This window comes from Periplaneta americana, chromosome 13 (genome assembly GCF_040183065.1).
Source record: "Periplaneta americana isolate PAMFEO1 chromosome 13, P.americana_PAMFEO1_priV1, whole genome shotgun sequence".
Taxonomy (NCBI): Eukaryota; Metazoa; Arthropoda; class Insecta; order Blattodea; family Blattidae; genus Periplaneta; species Periplaneta americana.
Window position 1 is genome coordinate 128,330,383 of NC_091129.1, and position 22,714 is coordinate 128,353,096.

The window sequence follows — 22,714 nt, forward strand, 5'->3', positions numbered from 1 at the left end:
TAATATCCTTCATTGTGAACCAAACAGTAGCATTTGTAGTTCTAAATCCAGCAGGCTCTGCCTGCGATTTTTCATGTGAAAGATCCATAGTGACGTCCATACCTGTGGAGTAACGGTTAGCGCGTCTGGCCGCGAAACCAGGTGGCCCGGGTTCGATTCCCGGTCGGGACAAGTTACCTGGTTGAGGTTTTTTCCGGGGTTTTCCCTCAACCCAATATGAGCAAATGCTGGGTAACTTTCGGTGCTGGACCCCGGACTCATTTCACAGGCATTATCACCATCTCATTCAGACGCTAAATAACCTAAGCTGTTGATAAAGCGTCGTAAAATAACCTACTAAAATAAAAAAAAATCCATAGTGACTCTTGTGGCGGACAAGGTCACAGTTGGGTTTTTCTCAACGTTCTCCCGTTTTCCCATGGGCATCAACAACATTCCGTCCGATCTCCATTGTGTCATTCCATAGCATTCTACAGAGACATCATTTTATTTTTACTAACATTTTTAATATTAACCTGGCTATACCTTTGGATCAATGGTTCAGAACCAGAAACACCGTTCGCTACCCCCTTTCACGATTGAAGTTCGATTATTCTGGCGTAAAATACAAACAAATCACTTTGATAGGTATAGGAGGGAAGAAAAGTAGTTCATCCATTTACGTAAACTAGGAGATATCGTAATTTTGAATTTGATAATTTTCATTAGGTTTTTGTTTAATCAAAATACAGTACAGCATTAACAATAAGTGTTTTTACTAACGAACTGATTTATCCATGTGAACGTATTCATTATGAAGTGTAGCCTATATTATACTGTCTACAGCACATTAGCGTACAATATAGATAATTAAGTTAAATTGAAAAATAATCATAATATGGATATTTAAACACTTTTTGAAAATGGTGGCCGTTCATTTAGATACAGGCTTCAGTTCTTTTGTGCATATTATCGCACTATAGACTATTGCATCTAATTCCAATTACCAGTTTCGTCCTTCGTACTAGTAACTTATGTTGAAATAATTCTATACCTATTAGGCCTATATAAAAGAGTTCCTTACGTACTGTAAATTCAATCTTCACTTCTGCCCGACCCGCATAGATAACATTACTCAGACATGCTATCTACTGTCCGTCCAAGTGGTTATGTCGCAGGATCGTAGAAAGGGGGGAAATCACGTGACAATTACTTTTATTTAAGTTATTTTAAACAGTTGCGGGTGAGGGAAATCGGGATGCGACGTAGGCAAACGGACGACAGTACCTGTGCGAAAATATGATTCAATATTGAAAACTCTTTCGTCACTGGAAAACGCGAACATTTCTGGAATGTACTATACTGACTAACTCAATACTGTTTGTGTTTACTACGACCTTAAGGCGACTTTGACTGTATACGCTTGGTTCTGTGAGGAGAACAGTTGGAAGTTCACTAGTAGAGGGGGTGGGAATGAAGTACATTAAAAAACTCAGGTGCAATAAAAATTGAAGTAAAAATAAAATTATGTCCCTGTACAAACGTCGGCTGACATACGGAAGGAGCTGGTCTAGGGACGACTGGGATTGCCTGCTAGGGATCTGGATACTCAGCCGGTGTGGGATGAGGAAATCGCCAACCTCGAGGGTTAGCGCAATAGATCTTCTAAGGTCGCAGTGCTGGGCCGTGGTGTCCCCCTCCTGAAGTTCATTTCAGTTAAAATCCAGAAGGTCCGCTTCGATTTTCTGGAGGGAAGTGGAGAGTTATTCTTTCTTATTTCGTGTTTGTCCTGTGTTATCTAAAGCCAGGCATGTCAATTGATGCCCACAGGAGCAAGCGCGCGCTTTAGAGCCCAGGAGAGCCTAAGCGCTTTACAGCGGAAAGGAAAGAGACAGACGAAAGAGTAGTATATGCCGCTTGGTCAAGCTATATTCAGGGATGGCCAACACTGATTCAATAGATAAAGGGAAGATAACTTATTAAAACTGTATCCATGTTAATTTTTAGATTTGCCTGGGAAGTATAAGTGCATTATAAGAATGCAAGTTTTAATTGTAATGCTTACTTTTCACAAGTTTGATTTCTTTATCCAAAAGAAATATTTTCTCAACTTTTCGTATAGAAAAGTGAAATTTTCAGGTATATTTTTATTTTATTGGGTTATTTTACGACGCTGTATCAACATCTAGGTTATTTAGCGTCTGAATGATATGAAGGTGATAATGCCGGTGAAATGAGTCCGGGGTCCAACACAGAAAGTTACCCAGCATTTGCTCTTATTGGGTTGAGGAAAAACCCCGGAAAAAACCTCAACCAGATAACTTGCCCCGACCGGGATTCGAACCCGGGCCACCTGGTTTCCCGGCCAGACGCGCTGACCGTTACTCCGTGGACTTTGAGGTATAGGCCTATTTATTTAGTAGTCTTACAGAATGTTTTTGTAAATCTAATATACCATATATACGTATTACTGAACATAGTGTATTGAAAATTTTGAAAATATTCGCATGGAAATTGTTTGTAAGGAAATTAATTAACAAAGCAACTACTGTTACATCATAAGAAAAAGATACGTGCCTATATGTTGTAAAAATGTCAGCTCTATAGCTTCAGCAGATTTCGAGAAAATAATTTAATATCCTGATGATAGGAAGTTGCTCACAAATATCACCTTAAAAGCATAATGCGATAAGAGTTTTGTTATGTAATATTAGTTACACTTAAAACAGATACAGTACTTAGGTAACTTTGCTTTGTACTGTAATATTGTTTTGATTAGTTTATTGATTACTTTTGTAAGGCTAAAGATACCATCAATATAAATCCCAACTTATCATGTCATACTCATTCTCTTTCTTTGGAATATCACTTTCTTTATGAATGATGTGTTTCATCCACTTAATACAGTATAATATTATACTGCTATGGAATTTAAGTGAATATTCCTTCTTAACTCTCTATTATGTTATTAAGATTTAAAACACAAGTGCAATATTAAGAAATCAGTGTTATTACTTTTGTTTTACAGATAATATAGATAATATTAAACAGAAAGAAGCCATATAAAAATAACGACATAAAGTTTCACGTTCCGTTTGAAGTTTGTGCACCACTGTTTTCTTAATCCAACAGGTTGCTTATTCATATACACAACCCTTCCTCTTTCCATACGTCGACCTGGTTGGCAAGTTGGTATAGCGCTGGCCTTCTATGCCCAAGGTTGCGGGTTCGATCCCGGGCCAGGTCGATGGCATTTAAGTGTGCTTAAATGTGACAGGCTCATGTCAGTAGATTTACTGGCATGTAAAAGAACTCCTGCGGGACAAAATTCCGGCACATCCGGCGACGCTGATATAACCTCTGCAGTTGCGAGCGTCGTTAAATAAAACATAACATTTTTTTTCTTTCCATACTTAGCGCTTGCTGCCTGCGCACGACGTCAAGGTCAGAAAAATGCGCTTGCTTTGACATCACTGTCTTAAGCATTCAAATCTGAGTTGTAGCGAGCGGTATAGGATGGATGAATGGATTCTAAGTTATAATCGAATCGACGACAAATGTCCAAATTGCTCCGCAGGGCGTACACCAAAACCGGTTGGACGAATACATGAGGAGAAATACACACAAGATGTGATTATCTGTAGTCATCAGAGTTTGAAAGCTAGACATTGAGTCAACGTCATGCTCTTAATGAATGCAGTTGTTAATGCAGCGGACTGCACGACAGCATTGAGTTTAATGACCTGCGAGACTGATCGGGCCGCTAGGATGAATTACTACTGGTTACGAATCAGTGTCACACCGTTAACACAACTGCGTCGGCTTTCCATGCAGGAGACATGAATTCGAAGCCTTACGACTGGATCGTGCAGTAAACAAAGGCAGTGCTTCCCGACTTCTCACAGTTGCTCGTTTTGTTTTCTTCACACTTTCCGGATTTTCGTAACTCAGACCTTCCAAAACTCTCTATGTGAATTCCATTCCTTATGTGAACGACCACAAATATCAGAAAATGCGGTCTCTAAATTTCTAAAATTTTATAAGACAAAAATTACAAGGTATCACAACAAGACTTATTAGAACTTAAATATCTGATAAAAGTATAAAAAAGGTTACTAATAATATTTTTAAAATCATTTTTATCAAAGTATGAAAAAAAATTCTGCCGTTACATCATTTGGTAACCATAACATTGTTATGGTCTCTCTGACATCTTTAATATTTTTCCTGCATGTAATAAACACTTATTTCTAAAAAGTAGTCTACTCTCAGATATGTAGAGTTGTTTGTTTTAATAAAATTCATTTTTTATGTGTCCTAAATAAAATATATCAAAATTTGCATAATGTTTTGTGACCTAATTTTTCTATTTTCAAAGAAATTGACATTATTGCAGTCTACCTTTTGCATAAATACTTGTTAAATCAGTGTACATAATTTCGGAATTCTATCTGAAGTGGAGTTATGAAATATGTGTAAATTGTCAAATTTTGGAAAATTTAATTTAAAGTAAAAAGTGAATTCTAAAAAATATTATTAGTAACCTTTTTATACTTTTATCAGATATTTAAGTTCTAATAAATCTTGTTGTGGTACCTTGTAATTTTTGTCAAATTGTGAGTTCATTTCCTTATAAAATTTTACAAATTTAGGGCCGTATTCATAGACATCCTTAGCGCGGGCTTCCGGTGGATGATCGGCGAACTAACGTTTTTCGTATTCATAAACCAGCGTTAGCGATATGATATATGAATCCTGTACAAGTAACCAGTCGATAGCCGGAGCTAGTTTAGCACGCTCGTAGAGCGCGCTAGCGAAATGTCTATGAATAGCATCCTTAGAGCCTGTATTTTCTGATAATATTTGTGGTCGTTCACATACATATACCCTTAAGTGCAGCACTTGAAAGGTGGAATATTAACCAGCATCAGAGAACGATGAATGAGTAGAGTTGAAATTTGACAGTGCCCTGTAAATTTTGACTGGAGTCTTCCATTCAAGGCTAGTATTCTTTTAAGAAATGGGACTCGAGAGACTTTATTTGCCTTTCGATGGAGACCATGCTAAGAATTTTCCTTAATAATCCATCGCCATTGGTTGGTCTAAATCTGCGACAAACATGATTACTAAGCGAGGACAGCATTTCAGTTTTCCATTTTTCAAATAACTAATAATTGTATATGAGAAACTACGTTCCAAAATGAGTTTTCTCCAGCTTTTTTTTTTCTCTTTGACGGAGGAGAGACCCGAAGGCCTGCACTGCAGCCTGAAGGTTATTGTACTTACCACTCCTAATCTGTGAATGATCGGGTAGCCGAACGGCCGCGCTTTTGTACAAGTACAGCACGCCGCACACTTAACCCGGGCTACGGGTGAAATGTGAATTAATGATGGCGAAATGAGTCCGAGATCCAACGCTGAAAGTTACCCAGTAATTCTGCTGCAATTGATTGAGGGGAAAACCCCAGAAAAAAACCTCAACCAGGTAACTTGCCGCAACCAGAATTCGAAATCAGGTTCGCTCGTTTCACGATCAGACGCGCTGACCGTTACTCCACAGCAGTGGACTTTTCTCCATCTTAGTATTTACGTGTATTTCACGAAGTGAAAAAAAAAAAACTGTCTGCTCCAACCAATACTTCCTTTTTATCATCATATTAAGACGGGAGAAAATTCGTTTTGTTACGTTATCTTTGCAGATTTGAGTTCTGTTTTCATAGAATGTAGAAAAAAATCTTATTAAGAATGGAAAAACACGTTCTGAAACATGTTTCTCATGTCCTTCTTCAGAATGAATCCAAGTAGTCTATCACTTGTGCTTTTAATTTGGTCCATTGTGTAAATCATACAATGGGGATAAAATAGTGAACCCAGAACGATGGACTGGATCCTCACTCGGTCCCATTTCCTGGTTTCAAAACCCTATCGATCCCGCTTGCCAAGAGAGGGACAACCCATATCGGTCCCGCCTTGAAAACTTTAAACAACTAAACTCGCTCCCGTTTGTTGATAGAGGGAATCTACTACAGTGCATAAATTTCCTTCCCATTTTAAAAGACTTGGGATTTTCAGTACATAGAAGTGCATAGATATGGTTCAAAATTATGCATTGTAGACCTTTATTCAAGAGTTAAAATATTAATAGTTGTCATAATTAGAATCACATTAGATAATTTTATTCCAAAACTTGCTAGATGTTGATAACAGAAAGGCATTTGAAACTAACAGCCTTAACATATTCAAATTTAGAAATTAAGCCATTGGGGGTACGCGTACCATAGATTGAATACCACTGCTCTAAAATATGCCATTAGGAAAGTCCAGGAAAACAGAGAGTTCTTGGAATTGAACGGATTACATCAGCTATTTGTTACGCGGATGACGGGAATATGTTAGGAACAGATCTACAAACTACATATTAGGGAAAACACGGACATTTTACATGAAGCAAGCAAAGATATAGGTTTGGAAGTAAATCCCGAAAAGACAAAGTATTATAATTATTATGTCTCGTGAACAGAAAATAGTACGAAATGGAAATATAAAAATAGGAAATTTATCTTTTGAAGAGGAGGAAAAATTCAAATATCTTGGAGCAATAGTTTAATATCATACTCAGGAGAGAATTAAACGCAGAATAAATATGGGAAATGCCTGTTATTATTCGGTTGAGAAGCTTTTGTCATCTAGTCTGCTGTCAAAAAATTTGAAAGATAGAATTTATAATACAGTTGTAGGCCTATTACCGGTTGTTCTGTATGGTTGTGAAACTTAGACTCTCACTTTGAGGAATAGAAGTTAAGAGTGTTCGAGAATAAGGTTCTTAGGAGAATATTTGGGATACACAGTAAAGAAACTGGATATTTAATCAGTGATATATAGGCCCTAAATATTAAAAGTGTATATAGAAAAATGAATACAGGGTGTAACAACTTAAATGTTTAGAATTTCTGGAACTTGTTCCCTGACACGTTCTACGTCGATTAAACCTAACATACCTATATCCAAAGTTCTATAGGTTTGGAGTATTTGTACCCCAAAGTTAAATATTTTGAGTTCCATTTTATCGCTGAATACTGAAAGAAGTAACACCAATTTCCCAAAGTGACATGTCTATGTCATTATTTTTATTATTACCATATTACATTTTAATATCAACTACTTGTGAGTATGAAAGAAGCAGTGCAACGTTGAAAAAAAAATGTCCTTAAGATTCCAAACACTGTACTTCTTGCGGAAAATGTGATTAATTCTGTCTCTGCTCGAAATGTCCTCCTTGAGCGGCAATACAGATCTCGGCTCTATGCAGATGTCCATTTGTGGCTGATTGAATGGCACGAGGGCTGTTCTTTATTAATTCAGAAGCAGCAATGATTCTGTTTCGCAACTGTTCACGTGTGTCAACTTCTGTTGCATACACCATTCTTTTCATATCATCCCACAGGTAATAGCCCAAAGGCGTTAAATCAGGTGACCTTGGAGGCCATGCCTGAGGACCACCACGTCCTATCCAGCGATTGAAAAAATGTTCATTCAAAAAGTTTCGCACACGGAGAGAGAAGTGAACAGGATGACCATCATGTTGGAAGTACATGTCGTGTCTCACAGCCAACGGAACATCTTCCAGCAAACCTGGTAGTTCATTTCGTAAAAATAATTAATAAACTTCTCCTGTTACATTGCGATCGAAGAGAAATGGGCCTATAAGTCTGTCGTTTAGCATACCGCACCACACGTTAATAGAAAATCGAGGTTGAAAATGTCTTTCTCTAATTGCATTCGGGTTTTCATATGCCCATGTATGACTATTTAGAAAATTAGTTATGCCATTTCTGGTGAATGTAGCCTCATCAGTGAACAAAATCTTTGCAACCAATTGAGGTTCAATCGTTAACCAGTTACATAAATTCAAACGAGGAGCCAAATCTTGTGGCTCAAGATGCTGTACTCCTTGGTCGTGATACGGATACAAACATTCCTTATGTAGTGTTCTCCATACCTCCATATGGTTTACACCGAGCTGTGCAGCAATCCTCCGTGTACTTAACCGTGGATTTTCGTCTACAATATTAATAATCATGTCTTGTACTTGTGCCTGTTCTTGTCGTTGTGCATTCTCCTTCTTCACACAAGCGCTTGGAAGTTGACCAGACTGTGAAATTTGCCAATAGGCACGTGGAAATACCTATGCACTAGGAATCCTACGATTTGGGAACCGTGCTTGATATGCCAAAACAGCTGCTGTTGCATTGCCATCACACAGTCCATACACATAAACTATGTCGGCGTATTCCTGATGTGTGTACACAAAAGGCATGTTTTAATGGTCAAAACTCAATAAAAAGACTAGTCACAATATGGTTTATTTTTCCCACAACTGTTATTTTAAACTGTTGTCTGTTTCGTTTCCTTAGCAACCTAAACAATTTTAATTTAATTTCTCTTAAAAGTAAAATTTCCTTCATTCACTGCTTTTCAAATGTTTCTTATGTATCTCTACTTAGTAATGCCATAAAATAGGCATTGTATAAACGGTATAATGCTTGGAGCTGCAAGAAGTTGTATTTTTTCCAGCTCTGTTATCTCTGTAACTTCTCAATTTCGGATATAGGTATGTTAGGTTTAATCAACGTAGAACGTGTCAGGGAACATGTTCCTGAAATTCTAAACATTAAAGTTGTTACACCCTGAATTTGGGGCTAAGAGGGATGAAGTTAAGGAGAATGAAGAAAGTTACACAATGCAGAACTGCACGCATTGTGATCTTCATCTGACATACTCGTAATTAGGAACATTAAATTCAGACGTTTGAGATGGGCAGGGCATGTAGCATACATGAGTGAATCCAAAAATGCATATAGAGAGAAGACCTGAGGAAAAATACCTTTGGGGAGGCCGAGACGTACATGGAAGGATAATATTAAAATGGATTTCAGGGAGGTGGGATATGATGATAGGGACTGGATTAATCTTGCTCAGGATAGGGACCGATGTGAGGGCGATAATGAACCTCCGAGTTCTCTAAATGCCATTTGTAAGTATGTAAGATCATTTTCTCAGCACTATGTTAAGCCACAGACTTCTCAACACTTCCTGGATGACTGATGTGTGATGATCCATTTCTCAGTCTCAGCCCACACACAATACGAGACCATCCATGCCTTTAAACGCGAACATAATTGAAGTGGGAATCACCCCAGTGCATTCACTCAACCAGTAAGCGTAGCAAATCATTCTCTTTGTCTACAGAATTGATAGGAGAAACGTCCATGTCCTCCATCCATGCAGTTTATATCCTTGCACTAATATGTAGTAAGTGAATTTACACATCGGCTATATGTGTGCATACGTATATAGGTTGATTTTTTATTTACTGTTCTTTTGAAATGCAACACAGAGATTATGCACGGTCTGTGATATAATAAAGAACGCCCGTTATTTGGTCCAAGGTCCTCGAGATCAAATCGACAGCAATGAACTTTTCAGAGCTATAAATCTTTAGCAAGGACTCTTTCGAGAGGGAACTAAGACTCATGGATATCGTTTCATATATTTATACCGCGTAAAATAATCCAGTTTCTGAATCAGAAAATTTAAGAAAACATTAATAAACAGGCAGATCTTTCTCGTCCACTAGATACTGAAGTACTTGTCTTCTTCCAATGTGACTTTCTGTGTTATGTTAAGTGAAAACATAGTGTAATGCTGATCGCACACTGTTTGTCCATTTAATATGTAGGCCAGATGAAAAATTAAAATCTCGATACTTTCGTGTAGAAGAGAAGTGACTGAAAAAAAATTTAAGCAATCTTGCATTGAGAACGATAATCGAAGCAGTAACTTCGTGACAACGTTACACTCGCTATCAAACCAGGAGTTTTTGTTCATTGAAGTGTATCTAAAATTTTCACTGAAACGTTTACGGTACCATTTAGATATAAATTCTTGATCTATATTTTGTTCCTGAATGTTCTCTTGTGATATCTCTTTCATTTTATTTTCACTCAGTTTTACTTCAACTTCAAACTGTTGCTGAATTTCAGGATCCTTTAATTTTGCAACATTAAATCTAGAATGTTTTGGAAAATCAGTCAATTTTTCTGTTACAGTGCAGATTTTGATAGCTTCAAAACAATTTTGAAATCTTCTTTCAATGAGTACATGATCAAGCTAGTTTTTTCTCTATATCCATCTCTAAATTAAAACTTTTACAATAAACTGTTTAGCCTTTATTAATCAGTTAATCTTTTAGTACTTTCATTTTTATTGTATTTGTAAATGTAATATTAATTATTATAATTGTAATTGTATTCTTAATATTGTAGTTGTAATCCCCTGGTAGAGGGGAAGAGAAGGCCTGATGGCCATATATCTACCAGGTTAAATAAATGAATGAATGAATGAGTGAATAAATGATTAAATGAATAAATATTCATATCACCTTATGGATGTTCTTGTGTGTGAAATATGCGTTTTTATTAGTTTTTTTTTTTTCAAGTAGCAACATTTATTAGTTTGTTAGCTCTCTGGTAGCGCGACTGCCTCCAGACTAGCCGGTCCGGGTTCGATTCCCGGCGGGGTCAGAAATTTCCATGAAAATTTCTACCTCGGGACTAGGAGAGATGGCGGTGCACAACTTCTAATCACTAAATTGTGCACCAATATGCCTGGGTTAAATCCCAAATCTCTCCGCAGTTCACTGTTGATAGTGATTCGTCCGTTGGATGGGGAAGTTAAGCCTGGCGACCCCTTTGGTGCTATTTGACAGGAGTAGGCTACTTGCCGGCACCGGGTTTCCCCTTCTCCCTTCATCTTCGTCATCATCCTCATCCATTCCTCACACTACACTTACACGAACACTCACCCTAGTACACGACATAACTCTTCACAGATACACATCATGTACAGCATAGGCCGCCGAAGTGGTGTACAAATTGAAAATGGGTTACAGTCCTGCCATCTATCCGCAATATGCGGAACCCGAACCACGCAAGTGAAGTGCTAATGCCATGCAAACCATGTTTTTTCTATTTTCGTGTTCAATTTATTCATTACATTCTTCAAGTAAAATTTTCAATTGTTCTGCGGAATAGTCGATACTTTATAGAGCGGAAGCATTATTGGCACATGCACCATTATTTGGAGTAGTCCAACAGAATAAGGACTTGCTATACTGATGGAACTTGTATGGTGTTCCGAAACGTTTGAGATGTCAGGTTCCAGTACAATGGAATATCTGAAAGTCATCTTCTAAACACAATCACCGTGAAAGCTTAAAATCCCAAAATTGTGACAACTTAAAATACTCGTAGTTCAAATGAACCTGATATACACAGAGGGTGACACGTAGGCTCTTGAGGGGCAGTTCTCCCCACCCAGACCATCTTCTATATTCATAGTGGCTGTAAGAAAAAGCATAAGTGAAGAACCTCCTATAGTCATAATAAGGCTATACTTTTGCCATAGCGTTTGCCATAGAGAGGAGAGAATATCTTTGGTGACAATTTTTCAATGTTTTTTTGGTGACTATTACACTTTTACTACGTCATACTACGTTTGACCAATAAAACCGTACGAAAGGACGTTTTTCAACCAATCGTGGCTGCTTATCGCACAATTTTATCGCTACCCTAGCATTTGTTTAATTTGATCTCTTCCCTAGCATTTGTTTGTTTTTATCACTACCCTAGCATTTGTTTGTTTTGTTTGCCAACATTTCAAACTGCAAATTCTTTACGGTACTATAAAACATGCTTTGCGATCGTAATTTGTTTCCCGCATAGATAGTTGACTGAAAATGGCGGCTCCGTTCAAACATTTTGGTGAAGGTAACATTAGTGAAATAGAATTTTAGTAAGTCAATTAATATCCATTTTATTGTATTAGAGTACTTTATTTCTTCTAATATTTATATACTTTCTTCTGTTTTTATCACTTCTCTACCATTTTTTTCTTTGTTTGCCAACATTTCGAACTGCAAATTCTTTACGGTACTATAAAACATGCTTTGCGATCGTCATTTGTTTACAATATAGAAGTCAACTGAAAATGGTGGCTACGTTCAAATGTTTTGGTGAAGCTAACATTAGTGAAATAGAATTTCAGTAATTCAGTTACTATTTTATTGTATTAAAGTACTTTATTTCTTCTAATCTTTATATATCTTCTTTTGATCGTGTAATAGTCCATTAAATCCTACTCGAGTTTTGATTTTTCTAGATAAATCAAACCCTCTAGTGAGATTACTGTTGAAAAATATATAAAATATCGTACCGATATTTATGGTTCAAAATGTGACAGTTGTTTAGTCAATTGTCAATTGATTGCTGTTGAAAAATATATAAAATATCATACCGATATTTATGGTTCAAAATGTGACAGTTGTTTAGTCAATTGTCCGTAGACAGATCTGAACTTCATAAGTGATATCATTTTTAAGGCATCACTCATGAGACAACTAAACCAGGAGATAATGAGGTATGGTGGCCAGTTCCTTTCCCCCTCCATTACATACATCGCTGATTAGTAACATATTACACTAATCAGACTTCAGATGTAATCAATTTTGTTCATCCTCTGACATACATCGTCAAGTGAGATGTAATGTAACTTACTGCCTGATAGTAGATGTACTGTACATATCAGCCAGAACCTCAGAGGAAAAATGTGACAATAATTTCGTGATTAATTATTTCTCCCAGTCGCTAGTTTCATTCAACACATGTTTCTTAGACAAAATATACTTCGTCTTTCTTCTTCCTCTCTCCCCTCTTTCTCCGCCTCTCGTCTTCTTCCTGTCAGGGATGTCTTTTCCGGCTTCAGACTATCTAGCGATTTCCTTTCTTGGGTCATCCTCTGTCTCTATATCCTGTTAAGACAAATGTTAAAATCCGTTGGTTCTGTAGTCATTGTAGTGATCAGTTCAACTAAGTTCATGAGGTTCCGGGTTTGATTGCCAGTTAGAGCACAGGAATTTTTCCTGTTTTCATACTTGTCCTGATATTTAGGTAAAGTTTAGAGTTAAGACGTCCCGCGTCGTGGTCTAAGGCATCCTGCCTGGGACTCGCGTTACAGAATGCGCGCTAGTTCGAGTCCTCATGGGAAAAGAAATTTTCTCATGAAATTTCGGCCGGTGTATGGGACCTGTGTCCACCCAGCATCGTGATGCACTTGGGGAGCTACGATAGGTAGCGAAATTCGGTTGGAATGCCAGCTATAACGGCTGGGGGGATCATCGTGCTAACTACACGATACTTCCATTGTGGTGGATGATCGTCCACCTCTGCTTCGGCATGTGGCCGTGAGGTCAGCAGCCGGCTGATCGGTCTTGGCCCTTCGTGGGCTGTAGCGCCACGGATTATTATTATTATTATTATTATTATTATTATTATTATTATTATCATTATTATTATTATTATTATTAGATTTAAGACATCTTCTGGCCCCACATATTCATACGAGGACATGCTATCATATCACTGCGTAATGTATGTAACTCGGCCTTCCAGGCGCTCCAATCTCAGAGGTGGGTTACAAATAAGCCACTGCCAGAAGAAATCATAAATGTCGAAAGACAACCTGGTAGCTTCAGAAAACACTTGGGGTATTCTACAACAGTAAGTATAATATCATTCCTTTACGACCATTATTTTATTTTGAATCATGTTTTGTAATATAATATCGTAAACTGTAGCTTTAGTAGCATGCATAAAATCATATTTGAACATATGTAAGCCTCTTTGTAGGCCTACCTGGATTAGCTGTGATGTCAATAATACTAATTTAGAGATGTGGATAGAGCCAGCACGTTTCATGTGATTCGAAAGACGTGCGTATAGTCTAACCTGAAAGGCGTTTCATAATACGATCATTCATAAAACATCAAACCATAAAACACGTGACAAGTTAAATTCATGGAAGAACTATTTTTTTTAGTTGGTTATTTTATGACGCTTTATCGACCGCTGTGGTTATCTAGCCTCTGAATGAGATTAAGGTGATAATGCCATTGAGATGAGTCCAGGGTCCAGCGCTGAAAGTTACTCAGCATTTGCTCTTTAATGGATTGAGGGAAAACCCCGGAAAAAAATTTCAATCAGATCATTGGTCCCAACTAGGATTTGAATCCGGTTCCGCTAGTTTCACGATCACACGTGCTAACCGTTATTCCACAGCGGTGAACTGGAAGAAGTATTAGCACAGGGGAAAAATAAACAGGACATTGTACAATATTATATGCCTTTTTCTTAAACAAATATCAAAATACTCGTATTTGGGCGTGTACCCTTTACACCCTGTGTGTGTGTGTGTGTGTGTGTCTGTGTGTGCTTGCGAGAAATAGAACGAAGTAAACAGAATGCATAGCATCCCTGAACATTCGAGGAAAGAAACGGTAGCATATTGATTACAAACTCCTTGCTGCTCATCTACATAATTTTATCATGACTATTACACTCTTACTACGTCATACTACTTTTGACCAATAAAACGGTACGAAAGGACGTATTTCAACCAATCATGGCTGCTTATCGCACAATTTTATCGCGTCCCTAGCATTTGTTTAATTTTATCGCGTCCCTAGCATTTGTTTCTTTGTTTGCCAACATTTGAAACTGCGCTGGTCTGGACGTCAAAAAAAAAAAAATATATATATACAATTATAAATCACTCCAGTCGATGCACAGCAGTTTCAAATATGACTCGCATTGGCATTCAAGAACAAGAATTAATAAAAATCACTGATCATACCTATGCATCTTCTGAAATCCGATTTACAAATAAATGAAGAGCACCATTCGGAAATCCTGAATAAGTTGAATACACCATGTACGCCTAAATCAACGAGTTCCACTTCTATTACGCACACGTCCAATATAACATCAATTGAACCACCAACCACATTCAAATTTGAAAATTGTACATTCAATAATTATTCCTTTTAAAATTATTCATTCGGAAATCCTGAATAAGTTGAATACACCATGTAGGCCTAAATCAACGAGTTCCACTTCTATTACGCACACGTCCAATATAACATCAATTGAACCACCAACCACATTCAAATTTGAAAATTGTACATTCAATAATTATTCCTTTTAAAATTATTCATTCGGAAATCCTGAATAAGTTGAATACACCATGTAGGCCTAAATCAACGAGTTCACTTCTATTACGCACACGTCCAATATAACATCAATTGAACCACCAACCACATTCAAATATGAAAATTGTACATTCAATAATTATTCCTTTTAAAATTATTTATGTTTATTTTTTATGTCATCGTCGTTAATTAAAACTTTTCTAACACTTGTGTACAGTATATTAGTTAGGTTATGTTATAGCTTCTGCTATATGATATTATGGATAGTCACGTATCAGAGATTGTTTAATATTAAGGTTTATTGAAAATCATCTGTCAAGTGACGTTGATTACTGGGATTCGGATAATTGAAGTGGAATGTTGCATTTTAATAAAAATGAAACTGAATCAACAATGCCTTCTTGACTAGTAACAGTCCACAGAGTTCAATGATGATTCCATAGTTGGCACAACTGATACCGGTAACAAGAAAACATAATCATAAAACACTACTGCCATCTAGCGTAATGTTGAGATGGTACAATAATAATAATAATAATAATAATAATAATACTTATTTGTCAGAAACCAGTGTACAAGGCCTGGATATGACATCGTCAGGTTCGATAGTTGATACATTTGAAGACAGTTGTATTTTCATAAGCCAATTAATATTTTATTGTATTGGAGTACTTTGTTACTTCTAATCTTTATATACTTTCTTCTAATCGTGTAATAGTCAATTAAATCCCACTCGAGTTTTGATTTTCTCTAGATAAATCAAAACCTCTAGTGAGATTACTGTTGATTATATTTGCAGTTTGTTTTATGTGCATGAACTGGTTATATCATTCACTAGGGACTAGGGTTACATAGAACTGCTACTGCTAATTTAATTTTGATCTTCATCTTTTTCACGAAAGAAAGAGAAAGAAGGAAGAAAGAAAGGAAAGAAAGAAATTCGTTAGATTAGGCGACGAGTTCATCGCCATTTTATGCTTCTGATTTCAAACAAATACCTATTGATTTTTACTAAAATTAATATAGCCTATTTCATGTGTACCGTTCCCAGATATACCGACTCGTAGATACCGAATATGAACAAAATCCGTCCAATAGTTCAGAAGAAATCGCTGTACACAGACAGACAGGCGGTAGGCCCAAGACTACTTTTTGGATATCAGTGATGCTGCAAACGTGTATTTTCGCGAAAATATTGAAATCGATTTTTGTGTTATTACATTATTTTCATCTAATGAGAAGTTAAAAAAGAAATATAGGACGTCCACGACTCGGATGAAAGGATAAACTATTATGTTTTGTCGTATTACAGGGGAGCAGAGTGCGGAAATAGGCTCATTGCGTAAAGCTGATGATGATAGAGTATATAATTTTATCTGCCGTCCCAGGGTGTACGAAATTGTTTTGTTTGTAAATGAAAAACGTTTCCGAGATTTAATATAGACCAGGGTGAACTCTCTATTAAAAGTCTGTTTGAACACAACAATATTTTGAGAGAGAAAAAAAAGAGGTTAAATTTAAATACTGTAAATATTGTATATGACATATACTTTTTTTATTTAACGCAAAATTTCAAATTAATTTATATGGAATTCATAAATTTCCGAGAATTATAATCAAATAAAAAAAAAATAGAATGAAAAGTGAAATTGAAGTGCTCAGAGAAAATTTGTCCCATAGCTGCTTTTTCATCATAAATCTTCCATATATGGAACCCCGGCATCTCAACTGAATTGCTGTCATAGGACTGAGTTACGGCTGTTCCATCTTGCAGTTCCGTTGTCGATAAGCGTCCAGATAACATTCATTGAGACATTATGTGTCATTCATAAATGTCTCTTACAGCTTCCCGAGCTTGAGCGGTGGTTTTCAGAGTTCCAAAATAAAGCTTATTCTCTCGTTTGAAGAAATGTAACTATTCTTTCACGAATTTGGGGCTAATATCTGAAGTAATATATAATGGGACCAACATTTTCAATTTGACCCAGTTCGTATACCGTGCTTTCATTTCAAAACTTCACAGTCTAAATACGAATAACTATTTATTTCAATTAAATTTAATTTAAACAAAAACACCTCAATTTAATATTGAGGGGAAAGTTTAAAAGCAATGTAAATGCATTTTAGGTTTCATCAACTCACCTTTAACTCCACTTCAAATTTCAAATGGCACTCCTATATTATGATACTCAAATTTGAAAGAGTATTCAATTGTTTATACATCTCATTCATTTGTTCTCACATCTTTTGTTTTCTGTCGTCTGGCAACCTGGATTGTTGTTAAGGGTTGTCAATTGATTGTAGAATGAAAACAGTTTATTTTGTGTAATTTCTTAAATTTAATTAATAAAGATAATTTCTGTTCTCTCTTGAAAGGTATACCTCATTTTTAAATAATTTAATATCCAAACACGATTATTATATTAGACTTCGTAGTTTTATTATCTTCAATTCTAATCAACTATAACAATCCAAGTTTCCAACAACGATAGAAAACAAAAGATGTGAAAACGAATGAGATGTATAAACAATTGAATAGTCTTTCATATTTGAGTATTAGCCTATACATAATATGAGGGGCTTAGAACAAAAAGCAGGTAAGTGACATAAGCCTAGTTTTGAGGAAATTACAATTAAAGTTCTACATGCAATGAAATATTATACACTAGTTTGGTGAAATGATGCCCATACAGCAGCACTGCACAGTGTGATCACTTACCTGATTTTATCCCAAAGAAACATCCTTTTGGGCTACCTTACCTCATTTTTTGTAACAATGTCACTTACCTGCTTTTTGTTCTAAGCCCCTCATATAGGAGTACCATTTGAAATTTGAAAGGGTGTGAAACCTAAAATGCAATTAACATTGGTTCTGAACGTCTCCCTCAATATTTAAATTGAGTTTTTTTTTGTTTAAATTAAAATAAATTATTTAGACTGGAAAGTTTTTAAATGAAAGGCCTGTATAATATATCTTCATTTAAATATATAGTCTACTGGAATCAATTAAAACGAAGCCTTACTTATTTTTAACAATTTTGTACTTACAGCGTTAGAATTGAGTTCGGAACAATGATAATTAATTAAATTTTTAAACATTCGTTTACCACTAGTGATGTAGGCTATATTGCGGGATGTTGAAATTGCAACACAGTAATCTTGCAAGGTTGTTCTGGATGTTGCATTTTAAATGAGCAGTGATGTGATATAACAATACCAATCATAGGTACTTTATATCTTCACCAGACAGTCTGAATAATACAAGTGTGTTCTTTCTTACTGAAGTTCAAAGTTTAAGAGAGCTGATTTAGAATCATAGATTAAAGAACAACGGCAAATCCTAATATAATAATCCGTAGGACTAAGTATTATTTGTTTATTACATCGATAGATTCATGGATACAATTCCTTTATTCAGTAGCAAGAAAGAAGTGTTCAAAACAAACAAATCTACAAAAGACTCGTTCTGAAAAAGGACCAGGTGACTCTTACCTTATATTATAGAAGAATAAATAATTATGTTATTCTGAAGAGAGGACAAACCCTAGCGCTACGCCATCTGGAGGAATTTTTAAGCTGACCCCTAAATAGGCGCATTATCTTCAATTCGCAACAGCTGACAACATTAAGATTCTCTGAGTACCCAAATTTCAAGCAGGCAATCCCATTGCGTCGCCAGCAAGCGTTCGCGGAATGTTGTGAAATTATAATAGAATGGATATTGGACGAAATGTTGGTGATGCCTGACGGGGAAAACGGGGAAAGCCCCGAGAAAAGACCCAACTGCGACCTTGTCCGCCACAAGTGTCACTATACAATGTTCAGTGAAAAATCCGGAGCTTGACCGGAATCGAAGCCGGACCACTGCAGGAACCATTATACAAGAGACAGATTGGTGTAGCTTAGAAGTGATATTTTAACTAAATCAGCATCTACTACTTCTATATAAAATCGTTATTATACAGAAGATAAAAAGCAATGTTTATATTTAAGGATTCGGCGGATGAACGGAAAGGCGTGTCAGGCGCGTGTGTTTCGACAGCATGTGGACAGGATGCTCTAGTTTAATACAAGATTGCCACTTTTGATTGACAACTTTTTTGTGCCTTGCGATTTTGCACTGGTACTTTATTTTTGTTACTAAACCTTTCCTTCATAATATCTATTTCACTTACGAATTTTGAAAAAGAGGGTTTCAACTTAAGATTTGGAAAGGTTCCTTGTGAGTCGATTTTATTATGTTTGTAACAGCTTCAGTGAGCCACTGTAATATGTACATAAACCGTTTTAACACTAATTTCGTCCAGGATAAAATGTTAATTTTTACGCACTAATTTTTACCTCTGATCGAGGTTCTGGCTGATACGTAAAGCCTTAAAAAATTCCAGGTGTCATATGCTAAGTCCCCTTCGGAAAACTTCGGATGATTCCGTGAGAGCTTAGGTTTACACGTGAAGGAATTTCTTATGCACGACTGCGCTTTGTTTTTTCCTTTATTTTGTTTGTTGCTTTTTCTGTCTGTTTATAAGTCAAGTGTTATGAATAATCTATAACGAATATATATTCAAGGAGTGAATTAGGTACAAAATAAACATCCTTTCTCCAGTCGTGTGAACCAGGCGCTGCCCGAAGTGGCCTTAAACAAATTCACCCTACAGAAGATGGGTCATTTTTTGTATCTAAGGCTGTACAACAGTCTTAGATTTGTTGCACAGATACTTTGTATGTCCCAGAAAGGAGGCAGTGCGTATGATCAGAGGACGAGCCATCTGGTTCACAAGAGAAGGACTAGTTGAGGTAATAAAATTAGTTTTGTTTCGTTGTATGTCTGATCATGCACACTGCCTCCTTTCTGGGTCTTATAAAGTAATTATCTATACAACAAAACTTTATTCTAAGACTGTACATCTATTATCAGGCAGTACATCTCACTTGACGGTATGTGTCAGAGGAAGAACAATTTGTATACATCTGAAGTTTGATTAGTATATGTAGCTATATAGTGAGCGATGTATACAGTGGAGGGGGAAAAGAACTGCCCATCATACCTCATTATCTCCTGGCTTAGCTGCGTCATGAGTGATTCCTTTTGGTATAAATTGTGAGTTTCAGACCTGTCTTCTGACAGTAATTTACTGATTTATAGTACCATTGTGGCTCAAGGAAAAATATCCATTATTTGTAACAATAATTATGTTTTATATGAATTTCGAGATGAATTGTTGCTGAATACTGTATGTACTGTCCAAAATACGGTCACTTGTATGGAAGCAGTGCACTGCAGCGGCTGTACACAGAGAGACCGGCAGAATGCCAGCAACCAAGGTGCTGAAAATGCATATTTTCACGAAAGAATCTCAATCGAGGGGGGGAAAGGAACTGGCCACCCTACACATTATCTCCTGGCTTAGTTGTCTCAGGATGTTTTATGGTGTCACGAGGTCTTCGGACAGCTGACTAAATAATCCTCTCAATATAAGGATCAGAAATCCCCTGCACTTCGTATAGAAAGTAGTGATTGTACATGCAGTTGTGGACAAGCTTACCTGTTGGCCGATGCCAGCACCTGGACCACAGCGAGGAGGGTCAGGAGCAGAGACGCACACGTGATCCTCATCTTCGCGATTCACTACACACGCATATCAAGTCGCACGCAGTTGAGCAGGTCTTGTAACGGTAGCGAACAGACTACGTGCTGCTCTCAGAGAACATCGCGGAGCAGTGCTGCCGGACGAGACGCACCCCACAGCGTTATCATCGCTCATTCACTCGGCCGGAGCAGCACTACAGAGCCGTTAGTAATTCAGGGACCGTCATGAATGATGACTCTGTTTGAACTGGATGCATCTGCTTCCTTCTTATCGGTTTTATTCCCACGGCCATATCTAGACTTTCCTCGCCTCACACTCGGTCATGTACCCGAGAAGTGGGATCAGCACTCCAGGTCTACACTGCGACGATACAGGACATCACATTAACAGCGAACAAACATCCATCCCATAGACGAGATTCGAATCCGCGATCAATCAATTATTTTTATATCGACGTCAGTAGTCTACACTGATTTCTACCGCCACCATCCACAGTGAATAAATTTTAAGCTACAAGAAGACCTGATTCACAAGAGAAGGACTAGTTGAGGTAATAAAATTATTTTTGTTTCATTGTATGTCTGATCATGCGCACTGTCTCTTTTCTGGGACTTATAAAGTATCTGTGCGAAAAAAAACTTTTTTTCTAAGACTGTACATGTTAATACGCTCAGAGCGCTGTTCATTAGGTGATTACTTGTCTCCATTAAGTACTCGTAATTTGTTTCTGATAACAATTTTCCTAATTCTATGCTTTCGTGTGGACCGAGGTAATGGTCTACGACATGTAATCGAATGTTGTGTTCCTATATTTTTCTATCTCTCTATTGTTGAAGTAATATTATTTTCATAACTGAACCAAAGTATTGCTGTTAATACAATTTTGTAGTGTTTCAATAACTCATTTTTACACAGTTTTTCCAGAATATTTTCCAGTAATGTTATGTATTGCGTTGATAAGTTGAGAAAGAAGTTTCAAATCTTACAGTCTTCAACTGTTAATACTCGTACAAGAAAAAAGTTTATTTGAAGATACATAATTTATTATATAAATCCAATGCAAGGGCCATAAAATGGAAACGGATGATACAAGATTATCAAAGGAAATAAGAACAATGGAAGAAGAAATAACTGAAGAGTTAGGCCTACAGCGAAAATGGTGAGACCAGTTTTGAACATAGAACCACAGCCTACTATATACAGTCACGAAGCTTGGGATGATTTTTTGCCAACGAGTTGCATTTCTCGGGATAGTTGCTAGCCGCTTGGAGCGCTGTGAGTACTAGGAACAATAGACTGTGTTACTGCCATCGTGATCTAATACAGGTCGTAAGGCAGACCATGTGACTCGCTTAACCCGATCACGAAGGGCGGCGTTTCAACCATATAAATTAATTGGAATGCATAAAGAGTAACATATATTTCTCTAAAATGTGTAATTGCATTAATAAAATTTAAAACAATGATTAGGGGACACTTCACTGTTTGTATGTGTAATACCTGTCTTTATTTCGATTAAATATTGCGAAATTCTTGTACATTCATTTATGCACGATTCAATAATTTTCAGTTGCACTGCACGAATATTTAGATATGTTGAAATTATAGGTTATGTTTACTGTACCTACCAGTTGCCCCTTTCTGTCTGATTTTAGTGGTCTCCAATGCCCTGCCATTACATATGTATGTTATGTCATATGGATATTATAGGTTATGTTTACTATATTTAACTTGTGTTTCTATATTCGCAATTATACATTATAATTAAACATAATGTCATGTATGACACCCGTCACATTCTATTTGTCTGTATTTTAATACTACAATTGAGTACTGAATTATTGTATTTATCTACTACCTAAGAGACGAAGTAACACAATCGTACGTACACTAATTTCATAGGAGTGGTATGGTAAATTTTCTGTCTACAATTAAGGAAGGGAAATGTGCTAAATTAAAATCACAATATAAATTCGTTTTTATTGAACCTCATAATATCTTCCATTCTAAACTTAAAATGTTGATGCGAACAGATTATGTT

At 36.6% G+C, this 22,714-nt stretch overlaps 2 protein-coding genes across 8 annotated transcripts in view; one reads left to right on the plus strand and one right to left on the minus strand.

The window, feature by feature from the left end:
- The window catches only part of LOC138712422 (alpha-1-inhibitor 3-like), a 118,705-nt gene that overhangs the window by 69,033 nt on the left and 26,958 nt on the right, over positions 1-22,714 (minus strand). The window contains exon 1 of one of the 3 annotated variants that reach the window (XM_069844217.1): positions 20,629-20,903. The exons of the other annotated variants lie outside the window; for them this stretch is intronic. Within the exon in view, the coding sequence (XP_069700318.1) occupies positions 20,629-20,699 (71 nt within the window). The 5' untranslated portion in view covers positions 20,700-20,903. Of the gene's footprint in view, positions 1-20,628; positions 20,904-22,714 lie in introns of those variants that run through there. 3 annotated transcript variants of the gene reach the window in all.
- Positions 1-22,714, plus strand: part of LOC138712423 (uncharacterized) — a 216,227-nt gene that overhangs the window by 12,299 nt on the left and 181,214 nt on the right. Inside the window, exon 1 of one of the 5 annotated variants that reach the window (XM_069844221.1) lies at positions 21,058-21,223. The exons of the other annotated variants lie outside the window; for them this stretch is intronic. The gene's annotated coding sequence lies outside the window, so the exon portion shown is untranslated. Of the gene's footprint in view, positions 1-21,057; positions 21,224-22,714 lie in introns of those variants that run through there. 5 annotated transcript variants of the gene reach the window in all.